This window comes from Malania oleifera, chromosome 8, assembly GCF_029873635.1.
Source record: "Malania oleifera isolate guangnan ecotype guangnan chromosome 8, ASM2987363v1, whole genome shotgun sequence".
Lineage (NCBI taxonomy): Eukaryota > Viridiplantae > Streptophyta > Magnoliopsida > Santalales > Ximeniaceae > Malania > Malania oleifera.
In genome coordinates this window covers 39,251,690-39,273,959 of record NC_080424.1, presented here as the reverse complement: position 1 = coordinate 39,273,959, position 22,270 = coordinate 39,251,690, and the positions used below count along the sequence as shown (strand labels likewise).

The 22,270-nt window shown below is 36.3% G+C and overlaps 1 protein-coding gene across 3 annotated transcripts in view; it reads left to right on the top strand.

The window, feature by feature from the left end:
* The window catches only part of LOC131162504 (uncharacterized), a 62,204-nt gene that overhangs the window by 31,040 nt on the left and 8,894 nt on the right, over positions 1 to 22,270 (top strand). For all 3 annotated transcript variants that reach the window (XM_058119069.1, XM_058119070.1, XM_058119068.1), the window contains 5 exons: positions 5,159 to 5,338; positions 5,491 to 5,558; positions 5,681 to 5,732; positions 8,852 to 8,905; positions 8,998 to 9,090. In XM_058119069.1, the coding sequence (XP_057975052.1) occupies positions 5,159 to 5,338; positions 5,491 to 5,558; positions 5,681 to 5,732; positions 8,852 to 8,905; positions 8,998 to 9,090 (447 nt within the window). The remainder of the gene's footprint in view (positions 1 to 5,158; positions 5,339 to 5,490; positions 5,559 to 5,680; positions 5,733 to 8,851; positions 8,906 to 8,997; positions 9,091 to 22,270) is intronic.

Genomic DNA, 22,270 nt, shown 5'->3' with positions numbered 1-22,270 from the left:
AACATTATAATGATACTACCAATCTACTTTAACGTACATAGAAAGTTACAAAATCACACCAAGTAGAGAAACTTTATTAATAAAATCAACTCCTTTCAAAATTTGTTTTGACTTTTCTAATTAATATATACAAACTCTCTCTCACTTGCACACCAAACAAAGAAAATTTACTAATTTAATTAAACATTTTTCTCCCTATTCTTTCATCATTTGTTTGACTCCTAATAATTAATATATATATATATATATATATATAGATATATATATGACCATAGTTGTCAAATCAAGATTCGAATCGTGAATCAAAATTCCAATTTTGTGAATCGTGATTCGAGAATCGAATCGAATTGTAAGATTCGGTACAAAATTTGAAAAATTGATTTTAAATGGTATGCACTTGTGTACAACTAAATAAAATAGAAAAACACATTGAAATTTCAAAAAATATGGATAAATCATGTGGTTAACTCGATCGACGCTTGCTATTGAAGACTTGAAGCAAGTTTTGTAGGTCTAAATCCTACCATGATCTATTTAACTCTACATATATTTATATAAAGGAAAAGAACTAGTCATATACAAAAAGATATTCCATGATTCATCCATCCCATCTCTATCAAGTATCAAACTATGGTAATTTGCCACAAAACTGTACGTCTAACACCGTAAACATGTTAGGAAATGTGATCTTCAAATGCAAAAAAGATTTCTAGAAGCCCACATCTTATATTCATGAAACTAAACAAACTAAACTCTAAACCAACTATGATAAAATATAGACTACTAATGTGCAATGTAGTGCATCTAATGCAAGGTCATCGTCATAGTCACTATCATCATCATCATCTCAATCATCTACCACAATCATCTCTTCTTGTTCCTCCCTCTCTTCATCTCCTTCCTCTTCATCAATCAGCTCAGTGTCATCTTCTTCAACGCTTTTTCCTTTTCCTCTACGATCAAATCCAAGGTTCCTTAGTCCTACATTATCATATTACATTATAAAATTATTAAAACATGTCAATTATTTTTAGTGCTCCATCCTCCATTCATAAACTAATTACTTAGAGAGCAACAATTTTAAAGTCATACAACTCATACCTCTCTTTCTTTTCTTGCTATTTCCAACTCCTCCATTATCTTCAAAGCACTCATTGGCATTCATCCGTGAAATGTCTTTTGGTAGACAAGGGCCTTCCTTCTCTGTAATCCATTCATCATCTGATTCCATGTCCGATAAACAAATTGGATCATATGTCTCACCACATTGTTGCCTTCTTGTTGCCGTACCTCTAGTTGAATATTGTACTTAACAAAGACGAGCATTTAGTCTTTGTTGTTCCAATCGGTTCCTTTTTTTGGAGTGGACATGATCAAATATACTCCAATTTCCCTCACATCCCGTGGCATTACATGTGAGGCTAATGACTCGTATTGCAAGTCTTTGAAGCTCCTTGCATTCCTCTCCGTAACTCTCCCACCATAAAGCTATAGATATGATCAAAACAAATGAATAAACATCATATTGTATTTTTGGTTATAAACCAAAAAAAAAAAAAAAACAATGAGAAAATTATCATAAAGACAAGTAGGCAACTATCGGGTTGATATAATACCAAGTTGTTTCTTGTCTCTTGTTAGAGTAGTCATGCTTAAGCCATACATCCCTTCAGCTTTTTTGAACTTTTCCAATTGTTGATCAATCTTGATCCTTGTCTCAACATTTGGATACATTTTTTCAATAGTGTTATATAGACCAATTTTGATTTCCATGTCCGCATTAAAGCCATCACTATATTGGAACCTACAAATAAAAGAAGTGATAAAAATAAATGCATAGGTAATAGGCTTACCGCTCACATAACATGTTATCAAATTGATTTAGTTTTGGACAAGGTAACTTACCTCGGATTAAGGAAATATCCTGCTGCATGAAGGGGCCTATGGAGTTGCAAGTCCCATATCATATCAATGATGCTCCAAATACGATCATACTTGTTCTCTTGATGATTAAAGTTTTGGGCAATTTGTTCTTTTGCTCTATCCATGGCTTCATATATACACCCATTGCCGGTTTCGCATCACCATCAACAAGCCTTAGAACTTTCACAAGTGGGCTCACACACTTCAAGCAATACTTTATTGCTTTCTAAAATTGATCATCACACAATAATATGGCCTCCACTTTCTTAGCTTCCAATCTCGAAGCATATCGACTCATGGACCATTGCTCTGATGCAAACATGGCTTGAAGGGCGGGTTTGTTATCATCAAAACTCTTCATTGTGAGAAAAGGTGTAGCAAACCTTGTAACCCCAGCTCTCTTCAATTTTTTTTTTTCTAGAATACTCTCTAAACATGTTAAGCACCCGTATGTGTTGGTAAATGAAGACACACACCTCCTTAGCCTTTTGAATTGAATTATGAAAGATAGGAAAATCTCCAATATCATGCAAAATTAAGTCAATGCAATTGGTTGCACATGGAGACCAAAATATATGTTTCCTCTTCTCCATTAGAAACTCACCAGCCCCCACATAAGCTGAGGCACTATCTCTCACCAATTGAACCACATTTTCCCCTCCAATCTCTTCCACTAATGAGTCAAGTAATTCAAACAATTTATAAGCATCCTTCACCGCACTTGAAGTGTCTATTGATTTGAGAAAAACTGTGCCGCTAGGACTATTAACGAGAAAATTTGTAAGATGTCTTTGTTTTGTGTTGGTCCATCCATCCGACATCAAAGTACATCCAATCTTCACCCATTCTTTCTTGTATTTTTCCATAATTTGTTTGACACTATCTACTTCTTTCTTCAAACATGTGACTTTGGAGCTTCAATCCCCTTCCATATTCCCCGACCATCTTCATCATTGATGAAAATAATGGACTCTTCACCAAGTTAAATGGTAAAGCATGTCCATATAAAAACCGGAAAATGCTTTGAACCACTGCCTCCCTATTTTTCACCAATGCATTAAATGTTTGTTGCTTAAACCCTTTCCCTTCTACTCCTTTGCCCTTACTTACAAAGGCATCTACGGTGCCACGTCTGCCCTCTTATAATTTGAACTTCTTGTTCTTGTTCTCCAGATTCTTCGAGAAAAATTTCATTTCTTTGTCAATATTCTTTTGTTTTACTCCTTCCAAAAGATTGAAAATTTTTTCCCTCACCTCTTCAAGACACTTTACAAGGAGCAACATTATCATGATCCCCCCGCAAAATGATGCTCATTCTAGTTATGCCACCTCATTTTCAAGCCCACACTAGTTGCACTTCAAGTGCATCCTATTATCATTGATTCGGGAACAATGATCCCATGTAGGATCTTCACTCTGTGTTGGAAGTCTTTTTTCTAGGCTTATCGTTTGAACTAGAAGCCATCTTCCCACACTAACGCTCAAAATCTCAAAAAGGCACAAACTTTCCAAGTCAAGTTTCAATTTTCAACCTACAAATAAACAATGAATAACATATTCAAAAACAACTAAAGAAGTATAATAAAATTATATAAATATATAATACTATAACTATATTACTTAATACTTAGTTACTAATTTATTATAAGTTTATAACTCTATATTTTGTATATTAGTATATAATATGATGAGTCTAACACTATAAAATATAATGATTAATGAATAATTGAATATTATAAAGTAATGAAATATCACAAAGTTCAATACTGAATAGTCCATTATATTTAACATTTAAGTATTTCACAAGTGTTTTCATTATTTAAAAAAAAAAAAGAGAATGATTCAATCATTCAAGACAAGAAAATATTAATAAAAAATTAACCATTGTGGTTTTTAAGACTATATTTAAGAGATTGTGTCATAAAAAACAATAAAGATTTGAACTTACTGTGTTTTATATGAAAAAATATCAATTTTTTTAATGTAATAGGCTTTCTTTAAAACTTTAAAAACTAAAATAAGTAGAAAAAGACAAAAAGTAAATTAAAAGTATACAGAGAACTGATTAAAATATAAAAAATGAATAAAAAATTGAAGGAAACCAAATAAAGTTATTAGTTACCTATCACTCAATCAGCAGATTCAGCACTGAGTCTTCTCGTTCTGGGCATCTCCCCTGTCACCAGAAAAACAACTGCTGAGTGCCGACTGGTTCTTCAATAGAACAAAGAGCAACCAGCCCCTCTTCTGGTTCTCGTGTTTTTTCTATGGCAGAAAAGGAACAGTAGAGGAGAAGACTGGTACTTGTAGTCCTTCAAAGCTCAATCTCAATGGCAGGAGCAGAGCACAGAGGAATGGTTGAAGAGAGAACAGAGGGGTGCTGAAGGGAAGGCCAAAGGTCTTGTTTCTTCTCTCCTTTGGGGCAGAAGCGACGTAAAGGGCACAATTAACAAAATTGTGCAAAAAAATAGGGGTAAAATTGGGTTTTTATTGGCCTTTAAACCAGTTGGACACGTACATGCTGCCAGAGACCAGAATCGATTGAATTGCATGATTCGATTCGATTCAATTCATCGATTCACAGCCTGAATCGCTCGATTCAGCTTCGATTCTGCTCCACGATCGATTCTCCTAACTTTGATTCAAATTGAGAATCATACCATTCTAGCAACTATGATATAGACAAACTCATACACCCAAGTAAATTAACATTTAATTACCGAATCAAATATCATTTCTTTCCTCGTTCTTTTCTTCTAATATTAATTAATTTAAGATTAAAAAAAAAAATTATGGTCGCGGCTTCTTGTAGTGTCATTTTGCAGTGTATATATATATGTGTGTGTGTGTAATATAATATATATACACACATGTCATGATGATGTCACTGGTTTGACCCACTGATCTGACCAACTCAGTGTCTTTTTGGGGTTGATGACCGGTCCAGGTCATAAAATCATGGTTTGAGTTTTGTTTTATTGTATTTTTTATTTTTTTTCTTTCTTTCTTCTGTTTTGAAGGATTTCTTGTTCTCCTCCTTTTACATTATTCTTTTTCTATAAAGTCATCTTCTTCTGGTATCCAAAAAAAAGGTATTGGACAAGGTCAGTGTTAGTGTATACATAAACTTTTGGTGGCTATAATAAATCAACATTTTGTGATTCTATTCTTGGTTTTGTGACAACAGTTGATGTTTACTATGCTTTTGGTGTTTCTAAATTAATGTGGCACACAGTGCAAAAGGGAAGGTTTCCTACAAAGAATTAAAGATGAAGATGGTGAAGGATGTAATATTTATGGATTTTTGGAAGTCAATAAAGTGGCTGGAAATTTTCATTTTGCTCCTGGGAAAAGCTTTCAACAATCAAATGTTCATGTGCATGATCTGCTGGCATTTCAGAAGGACAGTTTTAATGTAAGAAACAATCCCACTGGCTTAGACTTGTTGGAAAATATAGTCATGACAATGTGCTTTGTAAATAAGAACTCTTCCTTTTTATTTTCAGTTATCTTTGCACTTTATTTTGTTGAAGAAGTCAATTAATTAATGTGTTATATGTAACTCAGATAAGTCACAAAATCAATAGATTAGCTTTTGGAGACTATTTCCCTGGTGTTGTTAATCCTCTTGACAGGTAATATCCTCTGTCTTATCCAATTTTTATCCATTTTATTTGCTTGAATTCTTGAATACTGTTATTTACAACATTGTATTTGCGGGCACTTTCTTTTTTTTTTTTCAATTGCATTCGCTCAGTGTGCAATGGATACAAGAAACACCAAACGGGATGTACCAGTATTTTCTCAAGGTTAGTATTCCTGATTAATGCTTCTATATTTCTTGTCTATTTTCACTTCATGCATTGTAGTGTAGTTTTTTGAGCTTTAGATTGTTATTATTATTATTATTATTTTAAATTCATGCACTTGGGTAAATAAATTTCACTGTTTTGAGGACTTAGTAATTGGCCTTGTAACATTTATAACCAAACCAAAACCAAAACCAAAACCAAAACCAAGCCTTAGTCCCACTAAGTGGGGTCGGCTATATGAATCCTTTTCTGCCAATTTATGCGATCATGGACCATTTCTTTTGATAGATTCAAGGATATTAAATCCTTATTCACTATCTCCTCCCAAGTTATTTTAGGTCTACCCCTACCCCTTCTACTGCCTCCCACAGTAACCAAGTCACTCTTCCTCACAAGTGCACTATGTGGCCTACGTTGCAAGTGTCCGCCATCTGAGTCGTCTCTCTCTTATCTTTTCTTCTATAGGAGCTACACCTAACTTACCACGAATATGTTCATCCCTTAATTTATCTTTCAATGTTATACCACTCATCTATTTAAGCATTCTCATCTCGGCAACTTTTACCTTTTGGATATTATGTTTCTTCGTCGCCCAACATTCTGATCCATATAGCATAGCTGGTCTTTTATAGCTGTCCTATAAAGCTTCCCTTTCAATTTTAAGGGTATCCTACGATCACATAACACACTGGAAGTGCTTCTATATTTTACCCAACCTACTTTAACTCTATGCATTACATCATCTTCAATTTTTCCTTCAGCTTGCATAATAGATCCAAGGTATCGAAATCTGCAAGTGCTATTTATTTCTTCATCATCAAGTTTAATTTTGTCTCCAATATTCCTCCTCATTACTAAAATTACATTTCATATATTCTGTTTTATTTCTACTTATCCTAAAGCCTCTAGATTCCAAAGCTTCTCTCCATAATTCTAACTCAGCCTCTACTCCGTCCCTAGTTTCATCAATTAATACAATATCATCTGCAAACAACATATACCATGGAACCTCCTTTTGAATATTCCTAGTCAATTGGTCCATTATTAAAGTAAAAAGATAAGGACTCAAAGCAGATTCTTGATGTACACCTATGGTAATTAGAAATTCTCTAGTTTCTCCATCTATAGTCCTTACACTAGTCATTACTCCATCGTACATATCCTTAATGACATCGGTATACCTACAACATACACCCATTTTCTCTAAAACCCACCATAGAACTTCCCTAGGTATCCTATCATATGCTTTCTCAAGGTCAATAAATATCATGTGCAAGTCCCTCTTCTTTTCCCTAAACTTTTCCATTAATCTTCTTAAAAGATACGTAGCTTTTGTGGTAGATCTTCCAGACATAAAACCAAATTGAGTTTCTAACCTTAATCTTTGTTCAACTACCCTTTCCTATAATAACATCCCAATTTAAGTTTGGAAGTTTCATCGTATGACTCATAAGTTTAATTCCACGATAGTTATTACAATTTTGAATATCTCTTTTATTTTTGTATATAGGTATTAAAGTGTTTTTCCTCCATTCATCTGGCATTTTCTTAGTTTTTACAATTGTATTAAATAAATTAGTTAACCATATAATTCTGTTATCACCCAAGCTTTTCCAAACTTCTATTGGGATGTTATTTGGTCTCATAACTTTCCCATTTTTCATCTTTTTTAATGCAAACTTAACTTTGTTAACTCAAATTTTGCGAATAAATCTTATATTTTTAGTTTTTTTCCTCATTTGACAATTTTAAGTTTAAGTCTTCTATTTGGTTTTCGTTAAACAACTTACTAAAGTAACTTCACCATCTTTCTTTAATATCTTCGTCCTTAACCAAGACAATATCATCCTCACCTTTTATACATTTTACATTTCCTAAGTTCTTGTTCTTCCTTTCTCTAGCTTTAACAAGTTTAAATATATCTCTTTCCCCTTCTTTTGTACCTAATCTATCATACAAACTATTAAAAGATCTATATTTAGCTTCACTAACGGCCCTTGATTAAGTGTTCTTGTCTCTTCTTAAAGCAAGTATTCATTCATATAATAGTGATCTAACAAAATTTTACACTGGTTGTTAGCTACCTAACGCAACCCTCCTCCTATACCCGGGCTTGGGACCGGCTGTGTGTGAAAAAATTAGGACATTAAGTGCATCACAGGCGGAGTTCCTTGTAACATTTATAAGAAAGCGCAAAGCAAAAATAATTTCCCATGTCATTTTCTGTTCAAAGAGGAACAGATTTCAGATAAATGGCCCTTGAATGTTTTTGTAAACAAAAATTAATATATTAAAAGCATCTGAGCATAATTTTTTTTTTTAAAAAAAGAGGAAAAATGTCCTCCATTAGAACGGAAAGCAACAAGAGATTACAGAATAAAATAAAATAAAACTGTGAGACACCACGAAAACAGCTTTCCAGTCCCTATGCAGGTTATACAAATAAAACCTTCTGGAAAAAAAAAAAACATTATTAGAAGCAGAGCACCAAAGAGATGTCAGAAACACCAACCTCTACCATATCTCATCAACTGGAGTATTAGAACTTTTAAAAGAGTCCTGCATTACTCGCTGACCAGATGCACCAAATCACTGCAAGCACAGCGTTCTTCCACAATGGTTCCTCTTGTTCATTGTACAAGAAGTCCAGAGAGGAGGGGAAAACCCAATGCTCTCCCAGAATAACAAACATATTATTCCAGATACCCCAAAAATGGCACTGTGTGAATAGATAAGAAACTGTCTCCCCATCCTGATGACACAGCACATGCACATGACAAGATAAATATTTTTATCTTCTTCTCTATGAAGGATCATTAATATTGATTCTTTCAAGGACTTATGTACAGATCAAATCCTTGATATTTGAGGGAACTGTGGACTTTCAATTAAGAGTTAAGATGGAAAGTACCATCATTTGTATTATGAGTCAAATCAAGTGAAGAAGACTCACGAGAAGTACCCATCTTCTACTGTCACTTGCACAAAAATGAAAGAAATCAAGAACGCTCAACAACAAAACTAGATCTTCCGTCTGTGTATATGGTGCATGACAAATTGATTTTACTATTTTAAGCCGTCAGGTTTTTTAACTAAAATATGTGATCTGTCTGCAGGTGGTACCAACTGTATACACAGATGTTAATGGGCATACTATTCAGTCAAATCAGGTGCACTTAAGCGGGACAAAGAGTTGACTTTCTGACATGTTTCTTCTCTCTGACAAAATTAATTGACATGTGCTAGCATTTGCTCTATGCAGTTCTCTGTAACAGAACATTTTAGAAGTGCAGATGTAGGTCGCCTTCAGGCCCTTCCTGGAGTTTTCTTCTTTTATGACCTTTCTCCAATCAAGGTTGGTTTTCCTGTTCATGCATGACGATATTGGTGATGTAGCCTTGGCCACTAATCACAGATCCTTGACGATACTGTTGATGCTTGGTGACTCCATAATTTGACTTGACTGATGCATCCCATATAGTAGTTTCATTTGTTTTGCTTTTTATTGTTATTTTTAAAGACATGGTCTGAATTTTTCAATACATTGTTAAAACCCCTGACTGACGCAGCAGTCAGAGAAATAATGCCAGCACGAGTCAGCCTGGTGTGACTTAGCTAGAACCAGTGGACCTGCAGATTTATTTGGTTCTAAAAATGTTGAATGGTAGGGGTACGCTTGAACAGATATATTGGTGAAAAAAAGTGTAATAGCACTGTGTACTTTGGAGAGGATGTTGTGGTGATATAGATTAATAATGACAGAAAATAATAGTTAAAATGTGTTGATTCTCCACTTTTAACTAATAAAAAATGCTATGTGAAAAATATTGAATTAAAATTTTGGATCGTTAAAAAATGAACCATGTTTGGAACATTCATACCAATATGTGGTTCACTAGACTGTTAACATTTTTTTGGTAAATATATGTGGAACAAAAGATATATGTGGAGATATGTTCCCATTATTTAAATTGATTTAAAATATTAACTAAAAACAAACAAGAAATCAAGTTGAAATATTCCTTCCATTTGTTTTGGTCTATACATTTTAATAGTTGTTTTTGTTGAATAATTGGGTAAAATGGAAGACCTAAACTCAATGATAGGTCTCCCTCTATTTATAGTCTATGTCAAGTACAATTGGAATGACCATAATAACCCTTACTAACTTACAAACCAAACTCTAACAATTAATAATAATGCTAAAAAACTAAATAACCATTAACACTCCCCCTCAAGCTGGAGCACATATACCATATGCTCTTAGCTTGTTACAAACGAATTTCACACGAGCACCTCCCAAGGCTTTAGTGAACAAATCAGCAAGCTGAAACTAGGATTTCACATGAGTGGTTGTAAGGAGCTTTTGCACAAGTTTCTCTCGAATAAAATGGCAATCAACTTCAAAGTGCTTTGTCTGCTCATGGAAGATAGGGTTGGAGGCAATATCAATAGTTGCTCGATTATCACACATAAACTCCATAGGCTGAGAATGTGGAAAACCTAGTTCTTTCAACATGTTCTTCAACCAAACAAGTTCACATGTAGTGCGTGCCATAGCCCTATGTTCTGACTCAGCACTCGACTTGGCCACCACTATTTGTTTCTTTCTTTTCCAAGACACCAAATTACCACCGACAAAGATACAGTACCTGGTTGTGGATCTTCGATTAGAGGGTGACCCTGCCTAATCTGCATCTGTATATCCTTGAGTATGAGTGTGACCCTAATCATGATATAAAAAACCTCTCCCTTGTGCACCTTTGAGATATTCCAAAATGCGAATTACTGCATCCCAGTGACTTTTTCTTGGGGAATCAAGAAACTGACTCAAAAGGCATTACCATAGTAGTCAGAGGCGCGAGGTGAGCCGAGGCACAAAGGGTATTTGAAGCGCAAGGCGAAGGCGTGCGCCTCACGAAGGTGAGGCACACACAACTATTAAAATTCTGTAAAATGCCTATTTGAGATAATTGATGTATGAACATATGAATATCTAGTAATATTATAATTTTAAATGCCAAAATATTCAATAGCAAAATTGGAAATTTAATGAAATTGCCAAGGCCAAAAGCATCAACAATTCAACATAGTGCAACATCAAAATAAAAGAGTACAATAAAAGATTTCAAAGTCTAAAATTTAAAAATCCTCCTCAATCATCAGTCATCAGTCATCATTAACTAATTTTGCCAAGTTATCATTATCTTCCTCTTCATCATCAGAATTGTTTTCTCCAACGTCTTTTTCCTCTTCTATCTCCTCTGTACTATCCACTTGGATTTCATCCTCTTCTACAAGTTCCAACATTGTGGTTCGGCCCCTAGCACTGGCTGCAATCCTAGATGAAGCTCTTCCTCTTCCTCTAGGATGATGACATATTTGCACTTATTCTTGATCGAGTGTGATGCAGGGGGTTATTTAGTCCAGTAGCTCTAGCAACAGAATCCCAAGTCAAAATATCATCTTCAAACACAAGTTCATCATCCTCATCAGAATCGCCATCCATTCTACCAATCAACCATTCCAGCATTGCTGGGATAGCCTATTTCTCCTTTTGCTATGAAGTTGCAAAAAGTTTAAAGTAATATGGTAAATAATGATTCTAAAAAGCAGTAGACTGGTAGTTCTTGTTCTTTAATAATTAATTCATGATATACTAATTACTTACATGTTGGAATATGCTCCAATTTCATTCGCAGCCGGTAGCACTACACGTGAGGCTAAGAATTTTCATAGCAAACTTTTGCAAGTTTGGAGTTGTTGATCCAAATGACATCCAACATTGCGCTGTTATAAAATAAATTTTAGATGAATACCTACTAGGTAAATAGCAAAAATAATTTTAAAAAGAAAGAGGTAGTAAAAATGCCACTTTACCTGGTGCTTTTATCTTCCTTTGTCTCATTGCCAAATTAATTCCAATGACGCCACTAGCGATATTATATTTTTCCAACTCATGTGCAACTTTATCTTTTTAAGGGTTGGTAGTAACCTTGCAATACACCCTTGCAATACATTTGTACAAACCCGACATAATTTCTTTATCTTGCAAAATATTGTGGTTTGAATAGAAAATTCTGCATTCAAGTAGTGTGCAGCTGCATGCAACGGTTGATGGAGTTGGAATCCCCACCTCGTATCAATAGTTTCAAATGCCTCCTTAAATTTATCCTCTCTCTCATCGAAAGCCTTAGCTATGGCCTCCTTAGCCCTATCCATTGCTTCATAAATGTATCCATTGCAGGTTTCTTTACCCCATCAACCAAACAGAGTACACGAACAAGTGGGTCTGTCAACTTAAGAGCATAGGCGATGGTACTCCAAAAGGTAGGCATCAAAACAATACTAGCTGCTCTTTTGCCAGCTGTATCTTTTTTGCCCCTTTAGTTGTATTCCAATCTTCAGAAATAAACATCTTTCTCAAGTTGTTCTTTTGAAGGTGGATTGAATGAAAGGTGATGAAGGCAGTTGCAAATTTTGTAACTGTCGGCCTTAACTCCTTTCCTCCAGTGAGCTGTCTCATCAAGTTCACTACTCCAACACAGTTATAAATATAATCATTCAAAAACATTGTCCTTTTCAAAGTTGTATGAATTGAAGACATCTTCCCAATATCCTCCAATATTAAATCGAGGCAATGGGTAGTACATGATGTCCAATATAAATGTGGCATCTTTGCTTCCAACAATCTCCCTATTAAAAAATCAAGGACTGAAACCATTAAAATATTAAAATAAACAAAATATATACACTATAGAGTGTTGTTCTAGAAATTAGTTCTTCTTGCTGCAACATAGTTTGAAGCATTGTCAGTTACTACTTGAATCACATTTGATTCTCCAATTTCCTCTACCATCTCATCAAGTAATTTGTATATTCTATATGTATTCTTGACAAGATTAGAATCATCAATAGACTTGATGAACTCTGATCCCCTTGGAGAGTTCACTAAGAAGTTTATTATGTCCTTATTAGCAACTAAATCTCTCCAACCATCAGACATAATCTAGTAGCCATATTTTGTCCATTCCTCCTTATGGACCTTCAACAACTCTTTCATTCGACTAACTTCTTGCTTTAGAAAAGGAATTCCCACTTCATGATAGTTAAGTGACTTTATTCCAGGACCATATTATCCAATCAATTCAAGTGACACTACAAAGATGCTCAAACGTACAACATTAAATGGTATTCTAGCATCATACATCCACCTAGCAAAATCTCTCATTGCCTTTTTTCTTAATTCTTTCTTGCATGCCTCATTTATTGATGTTTGCTTCATCTTGGATTGGAATGAATTTTGACTTCGTCTTCTACTTCCATCAATAAGTACTTTGTTGCCATGAGTGTCAATTTCTTGAATTTCATCTTCATCATAATGATCTATATCATCGAAGTCGGGCAATAACTCATTTTCCTCCTTTTCTATATCTTTCTTCAACATATACTCCTTGATCTCCTCACGTACATGAGCAAGGCACTTTGAGCATTTTTTTATATTTTGAAATCCTCCGACAATATGTTGTTTTGCCCGAAATATTCATCCCCTTGTGACTTTGCCACAAAAATTGCAAGTCAAATTATTTCTATTTTTCTGATCATCCAAATGCGCATACTTCCATGCAGGATCTTTCTTTGCAGAGGCCGAGTTTCCACTTCCAGAATCCATTTAAGATTTTAGACTTGGTATCCTAACTGCAAAAACAATGTTTCATATATTTTAGGCAATAACTCTTTTTGTATTAGTAGCTAATAGCCTAATACAAGCAATAACCCATTTAAGATTTAAGACTTGTATAATGCATTTCCAAACAAATTAAAAAATAGTAGCTAAATTCAGTAAAAAGAATATTATGTAGTAGTTATAAACTTACATTAAACTGCATATTTAATTAGTAATGACATATAATATTATAAGAAGCAGACAGAAGGCAGCGGAAAGAAGAAGAAGAAGAAGAGTGATGAACTCACGTTGCCGGTTTGAAGGCTCATAGATGAACTCGCGAAGGCTCCTGCTGGTTCGAAATGTGGAAGACGAAGTCGCAAAGGGTCGTGCTGGTTCAAAATGTCGAAGATGAACTCTTCTAGTTCGGAGGCTCGCGAAGGCCCCTGCTAGTTCGAAATGTACAAGACGAACTCACGTTGCTAGTTCGGAGGTTCGCAAAGGGTTCGAAATGTACAAGATGAACTCACATTGCTAGTTCGGAGGTTTGCGAAGGGTCGTGGAGCTTTGAAGGGTCGAAGAGGGCTAGGGGTCCTGTTTGTTCAAGTCGAATGAGGGCTAGGGCTTTGACCTCTGGCTATTTCACTCATTTAACAAACTCACAATTTTCAAGGCGCGCCTCACAGCGCCTGGCGCCTCTCTACACCTCTTGCAGATTGCCTCGCCTCGCATGGTATGAGGCGCTAGCCTCCTCGCCTCTCTGAGCCTCGTGCACTTTTAACTACTATGTTCTATACCTAAGAAGTACTTCAATGGTCCCAACTCCTTGGTCTGAAACTTACTCTGTAGTAAAAGTTTTAGGTCTTGGATGTCTCGATCATCATCACCAGTGATCACAATGTCATCCATATACACAATAAGCAAAATCCTGCCAGATGGAGTATGACGATAAAAAACAGAGTGATCTACTGCGCACCGATGAAGGCCAAACTCAAGTACTACAATACTAAAACAGTCAAACCATGCCCTTGGAGATTGTTTTAATTGATACAATGATTTCTTAAGTCGACATACTGAGCCTGACTCCCCCTGAGCAACAAACCCAGGTTATTGCTCTGTGTATACCTCCGCATTAGGAAAGCATTCTTCACATCTAATTGATGAAGGGGCCAATGACAAGTGGTAGCTAAAGAAATGAACAAACATACTAAGGCAAGTTTAGTGACTGGAGAGAATGTGTCTGAATAATCCAAACCAATGTTTTAAAAGGTGAGGCGTTTTACCCTCCGTGAGGCGAGGCTTAAGCCTTATGGCATTGAGGAGTAAGCATTTTGGGAATGTATATTTTTAAATAATTAATAAACATATATTTTTAAGGACAAGTGGTAGCTAAAGAAATGAACAAACATACTAAGACAAGTTTAGTGACTGGAGAGAATGTGTCTGAATAATCCAAACCAATGTTTTAAAAGGCGAGGCGTTTTACCCTCCGTGAGGCGAGGCGTAAGCCTTATGGCGTTGAGGAGTAAGCATTTTGGGAATGTATATTTTTAAATAATTAATAAATAAAATCAATTTATATATAGTAAAAAAATGAGAAAAATTTAGAATAATGGAGAAGAAAATAAAAACATAATTTTTAAATATCATATAGGCCAATTTTAGCTAACAAACACAAATAATACATGTTATAAAATAAGCATGAGCCATAACATTAAAAAATAAGCATGAGCCTCCACTCGTTGGACAAAGACAAGATGATGTAGGACAGGGAAGGGTGGCCTAGTCCTACGGTTTCAACCCTCACACAAACACATGCATTTGAAACACTTTAAATTAAGAATTTAATTACTTAAACATAAACACAATAAATCATGCTATATTTCACATGTTCAAGGATTTTGAAAAGGTGTATGATGTTGTTCAGAAATAAGTCCCTAGAGTTTTTTCATAAAGGAATCAAGTTATATGCAACAAATATGTTATTCAAAATTTTAAGAATTTAAGTTCTATTGTTAGCAAGCAATATTCCCACAATTGATTTTAAACTAGCAAGTATCAATATTGCAATCTGTGTATTTAAAGGGCTTATCAAATATGGAATTTCAGATTTCCAGCAAAGGTTTCAATATAAGCAAGGGTTTACAATATATAACAAGGATTCAAACACAAGTACTAAAATTACCAAGATTAATGTTTGGATGACTTGACGTATTCAACGCAAGTCTTAGACCATGCCGGAAAATTCCTTGGAACAAGCTTTAAAACACCAAGACAAACGCAGCAATGTAATGGAAGGGAAGTGAAACTGCTGTAAGTATGTAATGATCCAAATGAATGCTGAATTTACCAATCAAAATGATGGTTGACTTGACGATATTCTACACAAGATAGAACTCTCCTGAAGTCCTTCGTGCAAACTTTGAAATGTAATATGTATGCTGCAATGGAATGGTGGATTGTTGGCCTTGGGTGTAACTTGGTTGTGGCCGTGTGGGTGATGGAGGGAAGTCGTGAAAGTGGGATAGGGATGGAGTCGCTAGATAGAATAGTGATCTCTCACCACTTGATCTCTAGGGAGAATGACGTAGTCTCTCACTACACAATCACAAAGATTGGACAAAGCTTAACAAGCTTCATAGAGGAATTTCCTTTCAATATTTCAATAGTCAAACCTTTTCTCTATATCTAGTTCTTATAATGAAGAGGTATATATAAGCTACCATGGGGGGGAACAAAGACATTGAACAACTAACAATTCCCACACAAGCATGGGAGACACAAATAATAAATGCACCAACTTACTAGACACATTAATTACTTTTACAAGTTACGAACAAAATAAATATTCCAACTTTCTAGACACCATAAATACTAAGCACAACTTACCAACACTCCAACTCACTAGACATACTCACACAATTTCCTAACATACACATGCAAGCAAGTTGTCTTGCATGTTTACAAATTAAATACAAACAAAAGTTAAAGGGAGGCCTAATTCATGTGGGGTCCAATGGAGCCATGTGTGGGGCCCACAAGACCGTGTGGGGCCCACATGGGTCTTGAATTCAGACTTGCTTTGGCATCTCTACTCGGGTTTTCCTCACAATGAAAAGTCTTCAAAGCAAGTGTTCAAATAATCCATTCAAAATCTACAAACAATTATGAACTGATGTGGACATCGGGAGGTCGTACATGTGTCATCATGTCGGCAAACGAAATGTGCACATCAGGGGGTCGTCCACGTGTCAGTATATCAGCAAAGGAAATGTGGACAGCGGGAGGCCGTCCACGTGTCACAATATCTGAAAATGATACAGGTAGGGCATGCTGATCCCCATAATCTCTCCCCGGCCCAAAAGAATTCTTCTCCGAAGAATTAGAGGTGAAGTACTGGAAGTAACATTCTGGATTAAGATGAAGGAGAACTTCCTTAAGATTCCAGCTCCTTTCGGGAAGTGACTTATCTCTCCACTTGACCACAAACTTTCGGTATGATGCTGCTTGTGTGAACTTTGTCTTGTCATCCAAGATTACATCAAGGTTCTTGGGCATGAGTACAGGTAGAGGCAAAGGAAATTTCGGTTTTTCATGTTTAAGAGGAGTGGGAAATGGAGTGGAGTCACCTACAGGGTTAGAATTTGAAGGTTCCACAAAAGAAGATGCTATAAGAAATGAGGTTAGATATTCAACATTAAAAACATTGCTAATGCTAAAATCAATAGGAATATTAAACGTGTAAGCTTTAGAACTAATTTTATTTAAACTTTTGATTGCTGGGAATAACATTCCGGGTTATAGAGAGCACCTTATAGATCAGCTTTACAGCTTGCGTCAAGGTAGCATAACTGTTTCAGAATACATGAGTCAATTCGATGAGCTGTCTACAAGATGTAGTGTCTATGAGACTGTTAGTTAGCATATCTCTCGATTCTACCTTGGATTAAAGCCCGAACTAAGGAGAAAATTGTTTCCCCATCACATTGAGTCCCTTGAACAGACCTATAATTTAGCTCATGACTTTGAGCAAATGACTAAAGGGCTCATGAGAAAACGGTTTGGTACCTCTTCAAATGAGTCATACTCAGAGTTACGACAAGTCCTGACCAGTGCATCAGGTGAAGTTATCTCCCGAGGGAGCATTTCCATAGTCCAACAATCTATGGACAAAGGAAAAGAACCCATGACTATATCCTTTCACCAGAGTTCTGGTAGTGCAGTGTACTTCAGGTGCCTAAACAAGTATTCTTTTCCAAACAATGTCCCACCAAGAACTTGGCGATTGATAGGGAAGATAGTGAGAAAAAGAAGGAAAAGAAAGAAACTAGTGGGGGATCCTTGACTATCATAAGTCAAAATCAATTTGAACAGGAGAGTCAAGATACTCAGGTAGTGAATGAGGTTGTTACTAAGGAGATTGAAACATCCCTTCTTGAGCATGACACAACACTGGAAGTATCACCTATGCTTTCCAAGTTTGAGAATGTCATTCTTGAACCACCTAGTGAATTACCTCCCGTGAGAAAGATTTCACATGTCACGGATCTTGTTCCTAGTTTATCTTTGCCTCATTTATCACATCACAGAGTAAACCCAATAAAACATGAGATATTTATGAAACAAGTGAATGAAATGAGGGAACATGACTCTATTCAGGATACCATAAGTCTATGTGCCTACCCTACTCTCCTTACTTCCAAGAAAGATGACACTTGGGGGATGTGCAACAATGATAGAGCAACCAACAAGATTGCCATTGAGATTAGGTTTCTCAAAACCATTGTTTCCAATGAAGATGTATAGCTCATGGGTTACTTCTTGAAAGCCTTGAGGACCATGTTAGGCACCAAATTTAAATGTCCTAGTGCTTATCACCCACAAACCAATTGGTAATTTGAAGTAGTGAGTAGGACCACATGCCTTAGCCTAGGTTATCACAGGATATAGTCCTAGGAAGCCTGTAGATCTTATTCCACTACCACTTAAGTCTAGAGTGAGTGAGCCGACTAATGTTTTTGCAAAGCATATACACAATCTACACTCTGAAATAAGAATGAAGGTTAATTTGAATTTTGAACATCATAAATCTTGTGCTGATATACATTGCATGTTGAAAGAATTTTCAAAGGGTGATATGGTTATGGTCTGTATTCGTCCTGAGTAGATTCTTGTAGGAAAGGTGAGGAAGTTACATGCTAACAAGATGGTTCACAAGAAGCTTGGAGGAATCATCGGAAGCAATCATGGAGTCGTCGGATATGGGTGAGAAGCTTGGATGGATCGTTTGAGGCAATCGTCGGAGAGGGAGAAGAAGCTTCGTCGAGAGAGGAGAAGAAGCTTCGTCGCGAGAGGAGGAAGAAGCTTCGTCGAAAGGGGTTTTAGACTTTAGATTCAGATGATAGGTTTTGGGTATTTTTGTTTTTATTTTTTTAATGTTTTGAATCAGGCTAGCCTGAAATGCGTACGCCTTCCAATTTGAGTTGTAAAAGGTGAGTTCCCCCCCCCCTAAAGCGCACACCTTCTCCCTTGAGGTGTACGCATTTTAGGCTTTTCGCTTATCCACGTACGCCTTAGGGCATTTTAAGCCCAAAATGCCTCAAGGCGCGCCTTACGAACACCTTTTAAAATACTGATCCAAACCATACACCTGAATATACCCCTTAGCAACGAGGCATGCCTTAAACGAGCCACAAAACCATTAGGATTGACTTTCACAGTGTACACCCAGTGATAACCAATCACAAACTTATTAGGAGAAAGAGATACCAAATCCCAAGTCATTTTCATGTAGTGCACGCATCTCTTCAACCATTGTTGTCCTCCACCTAGAATGAGATAAGGCTTCAAAAATTGATTTTGGAAGAGCAACGGAAGATAAAATACTAACAAAATAGTAATAATAGGGTTACAAGACATCATAACAAACAAAATTAGAGATCAAATGTTAGGTACAAGTGCGTTTACCTTCAAATAGCTGTAGGAGGATCAACATGATGGGAAATAAGATCATCCGATGAGGAAACTAAAGGCATAGTAGTAGAAGCTGAAAAGGCACTTCCCCCTTGAGTCACCATGTGTAGATCATTAAATTAGAATGATTCAAGCGATAGGAGGGACTCAAACTAGATAAAGATATACGAGGATTGGGCATAGATACTAGGCTTGGATCTAGAAGGCAAGACAGAGGAAGAGACTTTTTAAGGTCAATAGAACTCAAGGAATCATAGTATGGTGTAGACTCAAAGAAGGTGACATCATTAGAGACAAAAAATTGATGTAAAGTAGGACTATAACATCGATACCCTTTTTGAGTATAAGAATAGCCCAAAAAGATACATTTGATAGCATGAGGATCTAACTTATCCATTCTTGGAGTTAATTGATGGATAAAGAACACAATCGAATATACAAGGAGGAAGGGAGAACAAAGGAACCTTAGGGAAGATAACTGATTATGGGATTTTGTCACCAAGGATAAAGGATGACATTTTATTGATGGAGCAAACTGTGAGCACAAAATCACTTCAAAAAACTTTGGGGACATTCATTTGATACGATAGGGTACAATTGACTTCAAGAATATGTCTGTTTTCCCACTCTGCAACCCCATTTTGTTGTGGAGTGTGGGCACAAGAGGATTGATGGATCATACTAGAGCTACTCATATAAGTACTGAATTGGGTACTAAAGTAAACCATAGCATTATCACTACGAAGTATCCTGATTGGCTTATCAAATTGAGTCCTTATTTAGGAACAGAAGGCACAAAATACATCAAACAACTCGGAACGAACTTTCATTTAATATAACAAAAGTCATCCTAGAGTAGTCATCAACAAATGTAACAAAGTAGGAAACCCAAACTTTGATGTGATACGACTAGGACCCCAAATGTCATAATGGACTAGCATGAAAAGACTAACCAATCGTTTGTCGACTCAAGAAGCAAAGGGGACACAATGATGCTTGCCCAATTGACAAGACTCACACTCAAGATTAGACACAAAACTCAATGTAGGAACCAGTTGTTTCAACTTGTCCAAGGACAGATGACCAAGGTGAAATGGATTTGAAGTGGTGTAGCTACGACTATGCAGGCATTGGGTGGAGAAGGCGCCTCACAGTAGTAAAGTCCACGAACCTCACCTCCTATGCCAATTGTCTTTCTCGTCTTCAGATCCTAAATAACAACAAAATCAAGAAAGAATGTGATAGAACAATTTAGTGACTTTGTAAGCTTACTAACTAACTTTGATGTGACATGACTAGGACCTCAAATATCATAATGGACTAGCATGAATGGACTAATCAATCATTTTTCGAATCAGGAAGCAAAGGGAACACAATGATGCTTGCCCAATTGACAAGACTCACTCAAGATTAGACACAGAATTCAATGTAGAAACCAGCTATTTCAACTTGCCCAAGGATAGATGACCAAGGTGGCAATGGATATGAAGTGGTGTAGTTGCAACTATGCAGGCAATGGGTGGGAAGGCGACTCAAAGTAATAAAGTCTACGAGCCTTACGTCCTGTACCAATTACCTTTCTCGTCTTCAGATCCTAAAGAACAACAAAATCAGGTGACAGAACAATTTGGTGACTTTGTAAGCTTACTAACTGACATGAGATTGAAAGGAGATTTAGGAATGTATAAAGAAGAAGAAAGAGAGACGGAAGGAGTAGGATTTACTGTTCCTTTCCCCTTAATAGCAATAGTGGACCCATCAGCAAGGGTAACTTGAAGTAGATTTTTAAGATACTTGAGATCGAAAAAGAAGTTGGTTGCACTTGTTATATGGTCAGTGGCAGCAGTATCGATAATCCAAGGACTAGTAGGAAGGATACCAGATGACATCCAGACTGTAAGATTACCTTTCTGGGCAAAAGATGCAATGTGAGAAGATACTTATTGAGACGATTGATACTGTAGAAACCTTGAATACTACTCCTCTAATATAGTCATAGCAAGTGGTTCACTCAAACAAGTGATTAATGAAAGAACCATACTTTTAGGATTTGCAAACTCCATCCCAACATTCACAAACTCAGATCAATGACCATAAGATTAATTGTATTAATTGTTGGAACAATCGGAACAACCACGAACAAGGTGACCAACCATGAACAAGTCACTAATAAATCAGTAAAAGGCTGCCACAGCACCAAGAAAGCAACTCACAGCACTGAAACAATTGGAGAAGTGAACCACTGAAACTACCATGGAGAAATCATCAAGTAACTTATATAACACTGCCATAGCCTCACGAAAACAGCTTATGAGCACTGTCACTGCTCCAACAAAGTCACCAATGACTGTTACTAACACTGAACAACTACTGATGAATTACCATGAGTGCATGGTTAAACAAAGATTGAATCTTTGAGCAAAACGCAGGATCCAACGGCTTGATATTTTGATATATGGAAGGAATTAGATCATTGAATAAAAAAAACATAGAAAATCCTACTGTTTCAGACCCACTAAACTCAATAACCATTGATAAACTGCTTCACGAAGCATCAATCTACCATTCCTTGGGTGCCGCACTTTTGAGCAATTAAAAAGGTGAGATCTTTGGGCAAAAAACATCACAAAAAACTTCAAAAACATGTTAATAGAGAGATTGGATCACTGCTGGATCATTTCAGGTCAAAACCATGCCTGAAAGTGGCTTCATGCGCTGGCACATGGGGTCGGCCCTGGCAGCCTTTGTACGGTGCATGAGGGTGCGTGGGACACTGCCTGGAGGTGGGATTTCAGAGAGGGGCAGATCGCCAGTGTCTCTGGGTGACTATGGTTTTGAGTTTGACAAATCTTTAGTGGATTTGATGTTCTTGAACTGGCAGTGTTGCCCAGAAAAT